Raw genomic sequence first — 19,307 nt, 5'->3', positions numbered from 1 at the left:
GGGGGGGATGTGGGCCTTGGTTGAGATAGTTTGAGTTACCTAGCTGAAAGATTAGTTAGATAATAAGATTAATCATGAGGTAGAGACAAGGTGCTTTTAAGAAGAGAGCTTTGCAGAAGAGAGAATAGAGGAGAGGAGGAGCCTGAGGGGCTTTGTCCAATGTAGAAGTGTACTCTGCCTGGAACAATAGAGGTGTGTAGAAGGGATACATATAGAGAACACTCATACTCACGTATAGACTCTAGTCTGACCGCCTTCTGCCCCCTAGTTGCAGGCTACCCGTCCTAGGTGGGTAATATGATCCCCAGGCCTGTTATCTGGGCTAAGCAGACTCCTGAGACTTCCCAGTTGTCCTGCACTGCGCAGTAGAATACCTAAACTTTTCGTACCTTTGTTCTACTGGGGTCAGTTCCTGTGACTGCTGAGGTAACTGCCCTGCACTTTTTAGAGTGTTTCCTGGCGTGGACAAGATGATCTCTGTGTGGCTTCTCTCCCCTTAGTACTTCCTTAGCACTGCATTTTGGTTGTGTAAGGCAGAACTGTGACTTGCTTGGTTGTGTCCCTGTCAAAAGACCTGGCCAAAGCCAGGCCCTGGCTTGGCTCCAGCAGAGATGGTTCTTTCTTGCTACCTCTCACTCTGAATACTGACTACTAACTAACTCCTCCCACTAGGAACTTCCTTCCTACCTCTGATTGGTGGGGCTGTGTGCATAGAGAGAGAGAAGGAGAGCAGGAGATAGGGTGGAGAAAGGAGGGGAAAAACCTGCATCTGTGAGTGGTCAAAGAACAACATGTGACATACAATAGTTAACCCTTACTCTCCTTCAGCTGTTAACAGTAAACAACAGACACTCTAGTGACACCTAGTGGGAAAACCACTAACTAACATGGATACTTCATCCCACTTGTTTGAACCTTAGGGCGTTACCTTACTCAGGTGCAATAAAGGTTAAGGGGCTCGTGTATTGCATGTTTCTGCAGCAGACACTGCTATATCGATTGCAGGAACATTATCTTTGGATTGCACCTTTGGGTGTCCCACACGCCAATTAAGCATTAAAACACAATTTAAATGATGTCTGGCAGCCTTTACATTGTGTGCACAACTATTTTCTACAGCCGCTGTTCACCAAACTGCGGCCGTAGAAAATAGACATGCTCATTATTTTCTACGGCTGCAGTTCAAGTACGGCCATAATGTATACACCAGTGCTTTAGGGGCAGGATGGTAGGCAGTGCCGGAGGGGCGGGATGGTAGGCAGTGCCGGAGGGGCGGGATGGTAGGCGGTGCCGGAGGGGCAGGATGGTAGGTGGTGCCGGAGGGGCAGGATGGTAGGTGGTGCCGGAGGGGCGGGATGGTAGGCAGTGCCGGAGGGGCGGGATGGTAAGCAGTCTGGTAGGCAGTGACGGAGGGGCAGGATGGTAGGCAGTGCCGGAGGGGCGGAATGGTAGGCGGTGCTGGAGGGGCGGGATGGTAGGCAGTCCTGGAGGAGCAGTCTGGTAGGAAGTGACAGAGGGGCAGGATGGTAGGAAGTGCTGGAGGGGCAGGATGGTAGGAAGTGCCGGAGGGGCAGGATGGTAGGAAGTGCCGGAGGGGCGGGATGGTAGGCAGTCCTGGAGGAGCAGTCTGGTAGGAAGTGACAGAGGGGCAGGATGGTAGGAAGTGCCGGAGGGGCAGGATGGTAGGAAGTGCCGGAGGGGCAGGATGGTAGGAAGTGCCGGAGGGGCAGGATGGTAGGAAGTGCCGGAGGGGCGGGATGGTAGGCAGTCCTGGAGGGGCAGTCTGGTAGGAAGTGACAGAGGGGCAGGATGGTAGGAAGTGCCGGAGGGGCAGGATGGTAGGAAGTGCTGGAGGGGCAGGATGGTAGGAAGTGCCGGAGGGGCGGGATGGTAGGCAGTCCTGGAGGGGCAGTCTGGTAGGAAGTGACAGAGGGGCAGGATGGTAGGAAGTGCCGGAGGGGCAGGATGGTAGGAAGTGCTGGAGGGGCAGGATGGTAGGCAGTGTCAGAGGGGCAGTCTGGTAGGCAGTAATTGAGGAGCAGTCTGGTAGGAAGTGCCGGAGGGGCAGGATGGTAGGCGGTGCCGAAGGGCAGGATGGTAGGCAGTGCCGGTGGGGCAGGATGGTAGGCGGTGCCGGAGGGGCAGGATGGTAGGCGGTCCTGCACCCACAATCAGCACTAGATGATGGAGCTGGGCAGTACAGAACGCTGCAGATTAGGGACAGAGGAAAAGGGGCAGCTGCAGCACAGCACAGGACTTGCCATGATCATTGAGGCATCTGAGCATCACAGTCAAACCCTCTTGTGGCCCTGTGGTTGTGGCCCTGCTCTCTGCACACACAGACAGGGAGGGGGTGCTTGTGGCCCTGTGGTTGTGGCCCTGCTCTCTGCACACACAGACAGGGAGGGGGGTGCTTGTGGCCCTGTGGTTGTGGCCCTGCTCTCTGCACACACAGACAGGGAGGGGGTGCTTGTGGCCCTGTGGTTGTGGCCCTGCTCTCTGCACACAGAGACAGGGAGGGGGTGCTTGTGGCCCTGTGGTTGTGGCCCTGCTCTCTGCACACACAGACAGGGAGGGGGTGCTTGTGGCCCTGTGGTTGTGGCCCTGCTCTCTGCACACACAGACTGTCAGCACACAGTAGCTTTCAGTAGTTTTTAAACTGACAGAAAAAGATTTGGGGCAGTGACCTCCTTATCACTGGCCCTGTATCTTAATTTCTAGCAACACCCCTGTTTTACCCGCTTATCAATGGACGTCATTGAGACCGTGATACCTAGCAACCAATCACAACTCAGCATTGATTTTTCCTGGGTTAAGGCATGAGAGCTAAACTCTGGTTGCTATGGGCAACAAAGACAATTTTTAAAAATGTGGCACCTGAGCTTCCAGTCCCTTCATATTGTGCTCCCTCGCTGTTAAGCCTCTCACATTAGTTCCTAGTTTCCTTTAGGGTAGGTTCACGTATAACGAATCTGCAGCGGATTTCACCCTGTGAGTTTTAAGCAAAATCCACTGCGGATCCCTTAACTGTAATTTTCAAAGAGATTACATACTGGTAGGGGGATTGTCGTCCTGCTGTGAGTATGGAAAAGGCAGCCATCTTATCCCCTCAAGGTTCAAAGAGAAGGTCGAGCAGGAATCAATGGAGTTTGTCGGCTTGCTTGCACTTTGCTCCGCTGCAGACAAATCCCTCGCTTGGATTGTCCTGACTGTATTTAGAAGAATATTACCCAGGTGTAGGCGAGGTTTCCCAGGAGACAATTACACCAGTTGTCACTGAATACTTTCTAAGGAAGTCTGGTGTACAAATCAATAACCCCTTGTCCCTGTGAGGGGCCCGGGCCTCCAGGTCACTATCTCTGTCTTTCTCTCACTCTCAGCACACAAACTAAAGACCAAAAGACCCTCCCAACAGGAACTAACTATCCTCAAATAAGGGTGACTGGGACTAACCTCCTGTTAGGGACGTTGTACACAGCAGCCCAGAGTGGGGCACACAAAATAACGTACAACAGGTGATGCAAAGACGTGGTGACACACGTGTTCTGGGACACTACATATATACTGAGGATATTTATTCTGTACCACATGCTTTCAAAGGGAGTGACTTTTTGTATACTGGAATATCACTTTAAGGCTTAAAGTGTTTGTTAGTTTGTGTTTTTTTGCCTGTGACTGCACCCTGCACCCTCAGGTGCCATAGTATGTCCTCCCCCTGTTGTCACTATGAGGAACACATCAGGGCTCAGCATTACATACAGAATACTGAGCTAATAAAGATGAATCAGCGAACTATAAGAAAAAGATCACACCCTTCTAGAGCTTTCTCTGGAATAAGCTGGTGGACATAATGTCCGGGTAACATGGAGATCCGAGAATGTTATATGAGTATAATGGATGGTTTATTAGTGACTAACATTGGCGCAGGTATACAGGATATATGTCAGATATATATTCGCTTCTGTTACTCTATATCTGCTGTCTGGTTTTTCAGCAAACAGACCAGAAATGATGGCTCGTCCACCGGGATCACCACCAATGGCAAGAGGTGCCTAATACTGTGTATATACCAATCGCACTATATACTGCCCCCCCCCTGATATATCCTCCACACTACATTCTATATACTGCCACCCCTGATATATCCTCCACACTTCATTCAATATACTGACCCCCTTATATATCCTCCAAACGACATTCTATATACTGACCCCCCCCCTGATATATCCTCCACACTACATTCTATATACTCACTCTTCTGATATATCCTCCACACTACATTCTATATACTGACCCCCCATATATCCTCCACACTACATTCTATATACTGACCTCCTGATATATCCTCCACACTACATTCTATATACTGACACCCCTGCTATATCCTCCACACTATATATACTGACCTCCTGATATATCCTCCACACTACATTCTATTTTCCATTGGGCGCAGGTGTGGAAACTGGCTATGCCACTCCAGGACCATTAAATGCTTCTTACGGAGCTGCTCCTTAGTTGTCCCGGCTGTGTGTTTCCTCCTTAGTTTTCCCGGCTGTGGGTCTCCTCCTTAGTTGTCCCGGCTGTAGGTCTCCTCCTTAGTTGTCCCGGCTGTGTGTCTGCTCCTTAGTTGTCCCGGCTGTGGGTTTCCTCCTTATTTGTCCCGGCTGTGTGTTTCCTCCTTAGTTGTCCCGGCTGTGTGTTTCCTCCTTAGTTGCCCCGGCTGTGTGTTTCCTCCTTAGTTGTCCCGGCTGTGGGTTTTCCCCTTAGTTGTCCCGGCTGTGGGTTCCCTCCTTAGTTGTCCCGGCTGTGGGTTTCCTCCTTAGTTGTCCCGGCTGTGGGTTTCCTCCTTAGTTGTCCCGGCTGGGGGTTTCCTCCTTAGTTGCCCCGGCTGTGGGTTTCCTCCTTAGTTGTCCCGGCTGTGTGTTTCCTCCTTAGTTGCCCCGGCTGTGGGTTTCCTCCTTAGTTGTCCCGGCTGTGTGTTTCCTCCTTAGTTGTCCCGGCTGTGGGTCTCCTCCTTAGTTGTCCCGGCTGTGGGTCTCCTCCTTAGTTGTCCCGGCTGGGGGTCTCCTCCTTAGTTGTCCTGGCTGGGGGTTTCCTCCTTAGTTGTCCCGGCTGTGGGTCTCCTCCTTAGTTGTCCCGGCTGTGTGTTTCCTCCTTAGTTGTCCCAGCTGTGTGTCTCCTCCTTAGTTGCCCTGGCTGTGGGTCTCCTCCTTAGTTGTCCCGGCTGTGTGTTTCTTACTTAGTTGTCCCGGCTGTGGGTCTCCTCCTTAGTTGTCCCGGCTGGGGGTCTCCTCCTTAGTTGTCCCGGCTGTGTGTTTCCTCCTTAGTTGTCCCAGCTGTGTGTCTCCTCCTTAGTTTTCCTGGATGTGGGTCTCCTCCTTAGTTGTCCTGGCTGTGGGTTCCCTCCTTAGTTGTCCCGGCTGGGGGTCTCCTCCTTAGTTGTCCCGGCTGGGGGTCTCCTCCTTAGTTGTCCCGGCTGGGGGTCTCCTCCTTAGGTGTCCCGGCTGTGGGTCTCCTCCTTAGTTGTCCCGGCTGGGGGTTTACTCCTTAGTTGTCCCAGCTGTGGGTCTCCTCCTTAGTGGTCCCGGCTATGTGTCTCCTTCTTAGTTGTCCCGGCTGGGGGTCTCCTCCTCCTTAGTTGCCCTGGCTGTGTGTTTCCTCCTTAGTTGTCCCGGCTATGTGTCTCCTCCTTAGTTGTCCCGGCTGTGGGTCTCCGTCCATCCTCCCTTCTATACAGTGCAGTCATCCTTTCCTATTTGCAGAAAAGCCTGCAAAGTATGATGTCCCCCCCTACATGCTTCACACCTGGGTCTGTGTTCTTGGGGTTCTTCTCATCCTCCTTCTTCTTTTTGTGGAGTTTATGTGAAAAAGTTGTACTTATCTGACCACATGACCTTCTCCCATGTCTCCTCTGGATCATCTTGATGGTCATTGGTGACGTCACCCGGGCCTGGACATATGCTGGTGTGAGCAGCGGGACCTTGTGTGCCCTGCAGGATTATAAGCCATGATGGTATAGTGCGTTTCTAAAAATTATATAGTATGTATAAATTAGGTATACTGACCATATGGTCACCGAGTAATCCCAAGCTCTCGTATATGTGAAACAAATAACAGAGGGAATGAGCTAAAAAATAACCTTTATTGGTATGCGATAAAACAGTAGATTGTATTTACAGTGCAATAAACAGAAATAAAAGAATCAATATGCTAGTAGCACTATGGGGTATATACAGTGTGCATTAAGCACTATTACTCCTCTTCAGGAAAGTCAATCGTAGAAACTGAATAGGCTGTAACAGAGTCCCCAGTAGTCCTCAGCCGAGGAAAGGGTGAGTATGTCAGTCAACAGGATCCACTACTTTGAGATGAGGCTATTGTCCAAGTGAAGTCGGGTGCAGGTCACAACCTGTTAAGGGAGAAGCAATCCCAATATGTCACAGTGTGTCCTGTCACCGTCAGTACCGTCACCTTTACCCTACGCGTTTCAGTCACTCTGGTCGGTGACGTCATCAGGGGTCAAGAGGTGCATCAAAAGGAGGTACAAGTATAAACAACAAACAGAGTTGTGGTCATCAGAGCCATAAACATATTATCGCCGTGATAGGGTACAATATAGGCGTCTAAATGACAGTCAGAGCCCAAAACTTATTCTAGTAATGATAAAGTGCTCAGAATAGGGCGTCTGAAGGATGAGGAGATGATGGAAGCGTATACTCACTGTATCCATACATCTGGACCCATAAGCAGTATGTCCTGAAGCGGCAGCGGCCAATTTGTGGACCTTAATATGGTGTAAATACTGTATATCCTGTCAGTGAATGCCCGTACAGGTGACACATATCAGGAAACTGTAATAAGATTGAGTACTTACAATCCTGCTGGGTCAAAGAGAGTAACAGTGAGTGGTGCTGTGTTCCCTGTATAGCCTCCCTATAAAGAACAATACTGTGCTTAATTTATTTGGAAGGGGCATGATAGCCAAAGGTGGAGGCTAGGGGGGCTGAGAGACACTCACCCGTACTATCCTGTGTATCGGAGATGTCCTCCAGTCAGGCTGCAGTGGCAGACTAACCTGAGGGGAGCGTCCGCAGCCTATTTACCGTGTGTGGCGTGTGACGTCACAGCACGTGGGAGATGCGAGCCAAGACATCCGTACGTCCCCCCGCACGCCCAGGGGGTGTGGCGTCCCGACATAGTGAGTGTACGGAAAGCTGATGCTAGGCAGGATCGCTGTCCAAGGTGCTGGAGCGTATGGGCAACACCTTACAATGTTGTGAGGGCGCTCAGGGTTCTATAGGGCTATGAAAGATATTAAGACGGTCTAAAAATAAGTTGCTGATGTAAAGATCGATAAATACCAGCTGGGGAGGAGGAAAGCCTAGGAGTATAAGTATTGGTAACAGGCTATTATGTAAGGATAACTACCAAGGATAAGGACTAGGGGAGGAAGGAAGCCAGGTGTGGGAGTAGGGGTAAGGACAGGGCTCCTACTGTCTATATACACTATATAATGTAGAGATGCAAAGAAGCATAGGGCTAATGCTGTCTACAAGATGTGTATGATGTAGATTATGGTAGATTATGGGGCTATCCTGTCCCTGACATACCCTACACTAGGGGCCCACTCAGGAACCTAACCCTATTGTGCCCTGCGGTTCCCTGATTGTAAAAGTGAGGGGGGACACAGCCAGTCTGATCTGACTAGAAAAAGGGTCCACTAGGACCCCACTGTCTAACTAGTACCACTGGCTGAGATGGGGTAGGTTTCGGGCAGGGGAGCGGGGGAGGGGGGGTATCGAGTGTGTGTCCCAGTGTTGTGTTAAATGAAACATGAGAAATTCAAAATCTCATTGAGTCCTTTCGGGGATACTGTCTGTAGGGTAAACATTCATCTGGTTTCTTTTTGCAAAAGTATTTTGTCCAGATCCCCTCCCCTAGGTGAGGGTTTGACATACTCAAGTTTCGTAAAGGTCAGGCCCTCCGGGTTCCCACCCCGACATTCACTGAAATGTTTGGCTAAAGGTGTATCCCTGTTATTTCTGATGTCGCCCATATGTTCTAAGATCCTCCTGCGCCATTCTCTGATTGTTTTCCCTACGTACTGGAGGGAGCATGGGCAGGTTGCCAGATAGATGACTCCTCTGCTGCTACAGTTAGTAAAAGAATTTATTTTGAAGGTGCGATCCATGTCCTTGCCTCTAAAAGTCTTAGTTTTACAGACAAATTGGCAAGCCCTACAGTGTCCACATCTGTAGCAGCCTTGGCCTTGTGAGGTTTCTAACCACGTGGGAGGTCGTTGTTCCAGTTCCAGATGACTGCGTGTCACCTTGTCCCCTATGCTTTGTCTTTTTCTATAAGTCACTAGGGGATAGTCGCTAAGAGCTTCTTTTAGGTCCGGATCAAGTAATAATATCCCCCAATGTTTTTGTAGGACCCCCCTGACTTGTTCAGCTTGCTTGTCAAAAGTCCCAATAATACGGAAAGGTCCTGTCTTGTCATCCCTGGGTTTAGGTATGAGGAGTGTCTCCCTACTCAAATTCATTGCTGCCTGGTATTCCCTTCGCAATGTATAGTCCGGGTATCCTCTTGTCTGGAATCGTAGTCTTAGGTCACTAGCCTGTGTTTGAAAATCAGAGTCTTTGGAGCAATTCCTCCTGAGAGGGAGACATTGTCCCTTGGGTATACCACGTTTAAGTGGTTTCGGGTGACAGCTCTCCCATCTCAGGAGACTATTGGTCGCAGTTTCCTTCCTGAAGACGGTAGTCTCCAGAGTTCTGTCTGAGGTTTTAGTAATCCTGACGTCAAGGAAGGGGAGAGAGTGATTGTTTATTTCAGGTGTTAAACTGAGACCAATATGGTTGGTGTTGAGGGAACTAATGTATCGGGTGAAGTCTTGGCTGGATCCCGTCCACAGGACAAAAATGTCATCGATGTATCGTGACCATGATAGGACCTTTTCAGAAAAGTGCTCGCGTTCGTCACTCAAAGCAATAGTGGCCTCCCACCAACCCAGGAGCAAATTAGCGTAGGTGGGTGCACACGGGCTACCCATGGCCGTGCCCCTGAGTTGGTGGTAATACCTTCCATTAAAAAGAAAAAAATTCTTGGTAAGTATGAACTCCAGAAGCGTGAGTATTAATGTATTGTGGGCTTGCAAGTGTGTACCCCTTGTTGATAGGTAGTGGGCGGTGGCTTCCAAACCCCATTTATGGGGAATGGAGGAGTACAACGCCTCCACATCTATGCTGCCCAATAGGACCTCGGGTTCTACTGTGAGGTCTTCTAGTTTCTTGAGGAGATCCATAATATCACGGGTGTACGATGGTAATGTGAGCACAAATTCCCGTAGTACTTTGTCCACGTATATACCAATGTTGTGGGAGATGCTACCTATGCCGGATACTATTGGGTGCCCTTTAAGGGGGGTTAGGTTAGGTTAGTCTGCCACTACAGCCTGACTGGAGGACATCTCCGATACACAGGATAGTACGGGTGAGTGTCTCTCAGCCCCCCTAGCCTCCACCTTTGGCTATCATGCCCCTTCCAAATAAATTAAGCACAGTATTGTTCTTTATAGGGAGGCTATACAGGGAACACAGCACCACTCACTGTTACTCTCTTTGACCCAGCAGGATTGTAAGTACTCAATCTTATTACAGTTTCCTGATATGTGTCACCTGTACGGGCATTCACTGACAGGATATACAGTATTTACACCATATCAAGGTCCACAAATTGGCCGCTGCCGCTTCAGGACATACTGCTTATGGGTCCAGACATATGGATACAGTGAGTATACGCTTCCATCATCTCCTCATCCTTCAGACGCCCTATTCTGAGCACTTTATCATTACTAGAATAAGTTTTTGGCTCTGACTGTCATTTAGACGCCTATATTGTACCCTATCACGGCGATAATATGTTTATGGCTCTGATGACCACAACTCTGTTTGTTGTTTATACTTGTACCTCCTTTTGATGCACCTCTTGACCCCTGATGACATCACCGACCAGAGTGACAGAAACGCGTAGGGTAAAGGTGACGGTACTGACGGTGACAGGACACACTGTGACATATTGGGATTGCTTCTCCCTTAACAGGTTGTGACCTGCACCCGACTTCACTTGGACAATAGCCTCATCTCAAAGTAGTGGATCCTGTTGACTGACATACTCACCCTTTCCTCGGCTGAGGACTACTGGGGACTCTGTTACAGCCTATTCAGTTTCTACGATTGACTTTCCTGAAGAGGAGTAATAGTGCTTAATGCACACTGTATATACCCCATAGTGCTACTAGCATATTGATTCTTTTATTTCTGTTTGTTGCACTGGAAATACGATCTACTGTTTTATCGCATACCAATAAAGGTTATTTTTTAGCTCATTCCCTCTGTTATTTGTTTCTCATATAGTGCGTTTCTATCTGTAATCGATGAGACTGTGGTCCCAGCTCTCTTTAGGTCAGTGACCAGGTCCTCCCGTATAGTTCTGGTCTGATTATTGACCTTTTTCAGAATCATCCTTCCCCCACTAGGTGAGATCTTGCATGGTGCCCAAGACCAATGAAGATTGACAGCCATCTTGTGTTTCTTCCATTTTCTAATAGTGGCACCAATAATTGTTGCCTTCTCACCAAGCTGTTTGCCTATTGCCCTTAGGCCCATCCCAGCCTTGTACAGGTCTACAGTTTTGTCCCTGGTGTCGTTAGACAGCTCTTTGGTGTTGGCCATGGTGGAGAGGTTGGAGTGTGATAGGTGTGTGGTCAGGTGTTTATTATACAGGTAACAAGATGAAACAGGTGCAGGTAATCCAGGTAATGAGGGCAGAGTGGGAGGAGCTTCTTATAGAGATTTGGTGAGGTAAGTATATTATATCAGGATGGTCAATGGGTTTTGCCCACTTTGCCATTGGGGGATCCTTATATCCTCGACTCATAATAACCAAATCTGAGATGTCACTAAGATTTATCTTCAATGTCGGGGACAATAGTAAAAGCTGAGAATATGGCGGCCGGACATCCTGACACCTGTAACATATAGAACTGGGAATGTTATATCAGTATATAAAGCATGCTGGGAGGATCATTACTGCAGGTATACAGGACTTATGTCATCTATTATTATACATCTTATGAGAGATCTCTCCTTATATCTATCAGGTATACGGCCGTATGCTAAAAGTGCTCCAGGAAGGGCGGCTCCTCTGGGGGGATCAATACCGATGGCAAGAGGTGTCTGACAGACAGTGCTATATCCTCCACACTGTATATACTATATACTGACCCTCCTGATATATCCTCCACACTGTATATACTATATACTGACCCCCCTGCTATATCCTCCACACTGTATATACTATATACTGACCCCCCTGCTATATCCTCCACACTGTATATACTATATACTGACCCCCCCTGCTATATCCTCCACACTGTATATACTATATACTGACCCTCCTGATATATACTCCACACTGTATATACTATATACTGACCCCCCTGCTATATCCTCCACACTGTATATACTATATACTGACCCCCCTGCTATATCCTCCACACTGTATATACTATATACTGACCCCCCTGCTATATCCTCCACACTGTATATACTATATACTGCCCCCCCTGCTATATCCTCCACACTGTATATACTATATACTGCCCCCCCCCGCTATATCCTCCACACTGTATATACTATAAACTGCCCCCCCTGCTATATCCTCCACACTGTATATACTATATACTGACTCCCCTGCTATATCCTCCACACTGTATATACTGACACTACATTCTATATACTGACCCCCTGCTATATCCTCCACACTACATTCTATATACTGACCCCCCATATATCTCCCACACTACATTCTATATACTGCTATATCCTCCACACTGTATATACTATATACTGACTCCCCTGCTATATCCTCCACACTGTATATACTATATACTGACTCCCCTGCTATATCCTCCACACTGTATATACTATATACTGACCCTCCTGATATATACTCCACACTGTATATACTATATACTGACCCCCCTGCTATATCCTCCACACTGTATATACTATATACTGACCCTCCTGATATATACTCAACACTGTATATACTATATACTGACCCCCCTGCTATATCCTCCACACTGTATATACTATATACTGCCCCCCCTGCTATATCCTCCACACTGTATATACTATATACTGACCCCCCTGCTATATCCTCCACACTGTATATACTATATACTCACCCCCCTGGTATATCCTCCACACTGTATATACTATATACTCACCCCCCCTGGTATATCCTCCACACTGTATATACTGACCCTCCTGATATATACTCCACACTACATTCTATATACTGACCTCCCCCTATATATCCTTCACACTGTATATACTATATACTGACCCCCCATATATCCTCGACACTACATTCTATATACTGACCCCCCTGATATATCCTCCCCGCTACATGCTATATACTGACCCCCATATATCCTCCACTTTACATTCTATATACTGACCCCCGATATATCCTCCACACTACATTCTATATACTGACCCCCCGATATATCCTCCACACTACATTCTATATACTGACCCCCCATATATCCTCCACTTTACATTCTATATACTGACCCCCGATATATCCTCCACACTACATTCTATATACTGACCCCCCGATATATCCTCCACACTACATTCTATATACTGACCCCCCATATATCCTCCACTTTACATTCTATATACTGACCTCCTGCTATATCCCCCACACTACATTCTATATACTGACCTCCTGATTTATCCCCCACACTACATTCTATATACTGACCTCCCTGATATATCCTCCACACTACATTCTATATACTGACCCCCCATATATCTCCCACACTACATTCTATATACTGACCCCCTGATATATCCTCCACACTACATTCTATATACTGACCCCCTGATATATCCTCCACACTACATTCTATATACTGACCCCCCATATATCCTCCACACTACATTCTATATACTGACCCCTGATATATACCCCACACTACATTCTATATACTGACCCCCCATATATCTCCCACACTACATTCTATATACTGACCCCCAGTATATCCTCCACACTACATTCTATATACTGACCTCCTGCTATATCCTCCACACTACATTCTATATACTGACCTCCTGATATATCCCCCACACTACATTCTATATACTGACCTCCTGATTTATCCCCCACACTACATTCTATATACTGACCTCCCTGATATATCCTCCACACTACATTATATATACTGACCCCACCATATATCTCCCACACTGCATTCTATATACTGACCCCCTGATATATCCTCCACACTACATTCTATATACTGACCCCCTGATATATTCTCCACACTGCATTCTATATACTGACCCCCCTGATATATCCTCCACACTACATTCTATATACTGACCCCCTGATATATCCTCCACACTACATTCTATATACTGACCCCCTGCTATATCCTCCACACTACATTCTATATACTGACCTCCTGATTTATCCCCCACACTACATTCTATATACTGACCTCCTGCTATATCCTCCACACTACATTCTATATACTGACCCCCCATATATCTCCCACACTACATTCTATATACTGACACCCCATATATCCTCCACACTACATTCTATATACTGACCCCTCATATATCCTCCACACTATATTCTATATACTGACCCCCCCCCATATATCCCCCACACTACATTCTATATACTTACCTCCTGATATATCCTCCACACTACATTCTATATACTGACCCCCCTGATATATCCTCCGCACTGCATTCTATATACTGACCCCCCATATATCTCCCACACTACATTCTGTATACTGACCCCCCATATATCCTCCACACTACATTCTATATACTGACCCCTCATATATCCTCCACACTATATTCTATATACTGACCTCCCCGATATATCCTCCACACTACATTCTATATACTGACCCCCCATATATCCTCCACTTTACATTCTATATACTGACCCCTGATATATCCTCCACACTACATTCTATATACTGACCCCCGATATATCCTCCACACTGCATTCTATATACTGACCTCCTGCTATATCCTCCACACTAAATTCTATATACTTACCCCCATATATCTCCCACACTACATTCTATATACTGACCCCCCATATATACCCCACACTACATTCTATATACTGACCCCCATATATCTCCCACACTACATTCTATATACTGACCCCCATATATCTCCCACACTACATTCTATATACTGACCCCCATATATCTCCCACACTACATTCTATATACTGACCCCCGATATATCCCCCACACTACATTCTATATACTTACCTCCCTGATATATCCTCCACACTAAATTCTATATACTGACCCCCATATATCTCCCACACTACATTCTATATACTGACCCCCCATATATACCCCACACTACATTCTATATACTGACCCCCATATATCCTCCACACTACATTCTATATACTGACCTCCTGATTTATCCCCCACACTACATTCTATATACTGACCCCCCCATATATCCTCCACACTACATTCTATATACTGACCCCCCTGATATATCCCACACTACATTCTATATACTGACCTCCTGCTATATCCTCCACACTACATTCTATATACTGACCCCTATATATCTCCCACACTACATTCTATATACTGACCCCTCCCTGATATATCCCCCACACTACATTCTATATACTGACCCCCATATATCCTCCACACTACATTCTATATACTGACCATATTGCGGTTCCTCTTGGTGACTGTGGATTCTCCTCCGTTCCTGTAGCTCCGGCTGCTCAGGCTCCTTCTGCTGATGTCTCTGAGAGTTTTGAGGACGTTCTTGCGGCTGATCATGGTGGTGATGGTAATGATGGTGGGAGCAGCTCAAAGCCTCGCACTTTCTTCCCAGAAACTTGGCTTTGGGAAATGAAGAAGGTCCCGTGAGTATTGTAGATTGGACAGTTTCCCTCATATTACCTGAATCTTTTTCTACATCCTAACAATGAAATCATCTCTGAAATAGCGTATGGTACCAAATATACCAGGGGTGTAACCTGTAACCATCAGTCCCCATAGCTGTAACCTCCCATGACCACACTCCCCTACTTGTTTTCCCCCCATTCCTTACCTATGAGACCACCGGGGCCCTTTGGCTGCTCTTATCCAAAGAAAATGCAGCAGTCAAATACAGAGTCATTCCTCAGGGGTGGAGATATACATTAGCCAATCAGGTCAAAGGGGCAAACTGGAATGAGCCAATCAGAACAAGGATGGCCCATGCAGTTCTCCCAGAATACTTGAGTGTAAGCTACATTATAAAGTCATGCAGACATCACACCCGGCATCATATAGCACTATCCGTGTGATATTACCAATGGAAGAGCGTTATATTAGTCGACTCCATATGCTTCAGACTTCTCCTATCCCAGGAGGATGCTCTAGAGATAACATGGGGTCAGCTATGGCTGCCGGTGGACCTCGCTACTGAGGACTTCTGTTTTCTATGTGGTTTAGTTCTCATTTTTTGCTCCTCATTGTCCGCAGTGAATCTGGTTCTGCTGAGATCCCAGTATCTGTCCCAGACACCATCACGGAGTGGAGCGCCCAGATGTTCTGTGTTGGACCTGGAGGTTTAGGGCTCTCATCCGTAGCTTCCCTACAAACCTTCCAGCCCTTCTTTGTAGACGTCGTGTTTCCTTTCAACATAAAGCGAGAAGAGAGCTTCACACTCAGAGCCCCAGTCTTCAACTATCTGAGCCAACCTATGCAGGTAAATGTTCAAGACCTCATCAAAATGGAGGGAATCGGGGCATGAAAAATTAACTGGTGCCAGAAAGTGCTAGAGATTTGTAATTTACTTCTATTAAAAAAATCTCAAGTCTTCCTCTACTTATCAGCTGCTGTATGTCCTGCAGGAAGTGGTGTATTTTTCCGGCCTGGAGAACAGGAGAGGTTTTCTTTGGGGATTTACTGCTGCTCTGGACAGTTCCTGACATGGACAGAGGTGGCAGCAGGGAGCATTGTGTCATACTGGAGAGAATACACCACTTCTTGCAGGACATACAGCAGCTGATAAGTACTGGAAGACTAGAGATTTTTTAAAAAGAAGGTAAATTACAAATCTTTGGCGCTTGCTGGGACCAGTCGATTTGAAAGAAATTTTTTTGGGGGGTGAACAACCCCTTTAATACCTAGATTTATGGTAGTATACACTGTGAATGATGGTGGACGATACTTTACCCCCATCCTCTGTACCTCTCCCAATTATAATTTACAGTAGATTGCCGCTTATAGAAAATTATTATGACATCCGTCCACTTCTAGATGATAATGTATAACCTCACACCCTGTTCCTCTATATCTGTGTCTCGTCTGTACCTCAGATCGTTGCTTCCCTGTCACCCTCCGACCAATTCACAATTAAGGACAGCAAAGCCGCGGAGAACTCCTTCTGCCTCCCCGCAGGGGTGAAGAGGACCGTGTCCTGGGATGTGACCCCAACCATTATAGGTAAGAATAAAGATGTTACCCAGACCTCCTAGAGATCCACACACCTTATACTACAGGAGCAGCTATCCATCTATTACTGCTGACACCAAGACCCTATATCATGTATATAGAGAGGTAGTCCCAGCCCCGCCCCCTGTATATCATGTATATAGAGAGGTAGTCCCAGCCCCGCCCCCTGTATATCATGTGTATAGAGGTAGTCCCAGCCCCGCCCCCTGTATATTATGTGTATAGAGAGGTAGTCACAGCCCCGCCCCCCGTATATCATGTGTATAGAGAGGTAGTTCCAGCCCCGCTCCCTGTATATCATGTGTATAGAGGTAGTCCCAGCCCCGCCCCCTGTATATCATGTGTATAGAGAGGTAGTCACAGCCCTGCCCCCCTGTATATCATGTATATAGAGATGTAGTCACAGCCCCGCCCCCTGTATATCATGTGTATAGAGAGGTAGTCACAGCCCCGCCCCCTGTATATACTGTGTATAGAGAGGTAGTCACAGCCCCGCCCCCTGTATATCGTGTGTAGAGAGGTAGTCACAGCCCCGCCCCCTGTATATCATGTGTATAGAGGTAGTCACAGCCCCGCCCCCTGCATATTATGTGTATAGAGAGGTAGTCACAGCCCCGCCCCCTGTATATCATGTGTATAGAGAGGTAGTCACAGCCCCGCCCCCTGCATATCGTGTGTAGAGAGGTAGTCACAGCCCCGCCCCTGTATATCATGTGTATAGAGAGGTAGTCACAGCCCGCCCCCTGTATATCATGTGCATAGAGGTAGTCACAGCCCCGCCCCTGTATATCATGTGTATAGAGAGGTAGTCACAGCCCGCCCCCTGTATATCATGTGCATAGAGGTAGTCACAGCCCCGCCCCCTGTATATCATGTGTATAGAGAGGTAGTCACAGCCCCGCCCCCTGCATATTATGTGTATAGAGAGGTAGTCACAGCCCCGCCCCCTGTATATCATGTGTATAGAGAGGTAGTCACAGCCCCGCCCCCTGCATATAGTGTGTAGAGAGGTAGTCAAACCCCCGCCCCTGGATGACATCACTGATATAATACTAAGTGTGTGATATTTTCTCATTTCAGGACAGATGAATATTACTGTGATTGCTGAAGCTGTAAAGAGTCAGGGTCTGTGCGGGGAGCAGGAGACGGTGATCCCCAAGAAGGGCAGCAGAGATGTAGTAACCCAGTCTGTGCTGGTGGAGGTGAGTGCCCGGGAGGGGGACATGTCTGACCGCTATGGTTGCTGTGACTGGAACTTTACTTGCCATTAATCCTGATTTTTGTGGGACTTCCCTGTGAACCAGACCTCAAAAGAGGCAGGTGCTTCCTGGGAAGGGACTTCAAGCGTTACCGTCACTTTCCAGAACTTCTGAATATGGTGCCCGCAGGAAGACGGGACAGCTGAGAGTGTCTATAGTGTCACGGAAGCTTTAGGGACTTGGCTGTATCCTGTGTGTCTTTCCAATGGACCTACCAACCATTGTAATATGGGGCCTGCAAGTGAGGGTGGAGATAGGGATCCCAGAACCTAGGGCGCAGGTGTGTCAATGACGGTATGGTTTGGTCACTCTATAGTGTTGGTGTCAGGGTGCAGGTGTGTCAGTGACGGTATGGTTTGGTCACTCTATAGTGTTGGTGTCAGGGTGCAGGTGTGTCAGTGACGGTATAGTTTGGTCACTCTATAGTGTTGGTGTCAGGGTGCAGGTGTGTCAGTGACGGTATGGTTTGGTCACTCTATAGTGTTGGTGTCAGGGTGCAGGTGTGTCAGTGACGGTATGGTTTGGTCACTCTATAGTGTTGGTGTCAGGGTGCAGGTGTGTCAGTGACGGTATGGTTTGGTCACTCTATAGTGTTGGTGTCAGGGTGCAGGTGTGTCAGTGATGGTATGGTTTGGTCACTCTATAGTGTTGGTGTCAGGGTGCAGGTGTGTCAGTGATGGTATGGTTTGGTCACTCTATAGTGTTGGTGTCAGGGTGCAGGTGTGTCAGTGATGGTATGGTTTGGTCACTCTATAGTGTTGGTGTCAGGGTGCAGCTGTGTCAGTGACAATATGGTTTGGTCACTCTATAGTGTTGGTGTCAGGGTGCAGGTGTGTCAGTGACAATATGGTTTGGTCACTCTATAGTGTTGGTGTCAGGGTGCAGGTGTGTCAGTGACAATATGGTTTGGTCACTCTATAGTGTTGGTGTCAGGGTGCAGGTGTGTCAGTGACTGGATGGTTTGGTCACTCTATAGTATTTGTGTCAGGTGCAGGTGTGTCAGTGATGGTTTGGGACCCTGGGTCACTCTATAGTGTTGGTGTCAGGGTGCAGGTGTGTCAGTGATGGTTTGGGACCCTGGGTCACTCTATAGTGTTGGTGTCCCACTAGAGGTGCACTAGTAGACCATTAGAAGCAGAAGAGTTCTTGTTCAATCTTCTCTCCTCTTACTGAAGACAGTTCTGCCTCTATAGGATTTCAGTTGATTCCCCTTTAAGCCTTTGGGTGTACACTAACTTCACATAATGCTGTGGTTCACCATGGACATCCAAGACCTGACTTGGAGTAGGTGCTTCTACGTAGATTAGTGTCTGGTGGAAGGTCATGTGACCCGCCTCTCATACACAGATTCCATCAGAGGTGGCAGTGCAGAGAAAATTTACCATTGCAGCCAGACTACAATGTATATATACTTCAGCGGCACGTAGTTGCATGTCAAAAGTTTTGCTGGGTCTTGGTGTTCA

General features: G+C 47.5%; 1 protein-coding gene and 2 long non-coding RNA genes across 5 annotated transcripts in view; 2 read left to right on the top strand and 1 right to left on the bottom strand.

Annotated features, from left to right (window-relative positions):
- The window catches only part of LOC138799016 (alpha-2-macroglobulin-like protein 1), an 89,649-nt gene that overhangs the window by 57,567 nt on the left and 12,775 nt on the right, over positions 1–19,307 (top strand). For 2 of the 3 annotated variants that reach the window (XM_069979713.1, XM_069979712.1), the window contains 5 exons: positions 11,165–11,236; positions 14,853–15,006; positions 15,611–15,836; positions 16,450–16,576; positions 17,666–17,787. In XM_069979713.1, coding sequence (XP_069835814.1) covers positions 11,165–11,236; positions 14,853–15,006; positions 15,611–15,836; positions 16,450–16,576; positions 17,666–17,787 — 701 coding nt within the window. The remainder of the gene's footprint in view (positions 1–11,164; positions 11,237–14,852; positions 15,007–15,610; positions 15,837–16,449; positions 16,577–17,665; positions 17,788–19,307) is intronic. The other variant, XM_069979711.1, reaches the window with a different exon arrangement.
- LOC138799017 (uncharacterized) lies at positions 6,124–7,063 on the bottom strand. Its single transcript, XR_011364207.1, has 3 exons — positions 7,019–7,063; positions 6,875–6,933; positions 6,124–6,409 (listed from the first exon to the last, which is right to left on the bottom strand). It is a non-coding gene; the product is annotated as an uncharacterized lncRNA (long non-coding RNA).
- Positions 9,453–10,286, top strand: LOC138799018 (uncharacterized). Its single transcript, XR_011364208.1, has 3 exons — positions 9,453–9,495; positions 9,581–9,639; positions 10,105–10,286. It is a non-coding gene; the product is annotated as an uncharacterized lncRNA (long non-coding RNA).

Source organism: Dendropsophus ebraccatus, chromosome 8 (assembly GCF_027789765.1).
Source record: "Dendropsophus ebraccatus isolate aDenEbr1 chromosome 8, aDenEbr1.pat, whole genome shotgun sequence".
Classification (NCBI taxonomy): domain Eukaryota; kingdom Metazoa; phylum Chordata; class Amphibia; order Anura; family Hylidae; genus Dendropsophus; species Dendropsophus ebraccatus.
Note: the sequence above shows the minus strand (reverse complement) of the source record. Positions and strands in the feature narration are given on the sequence as shown.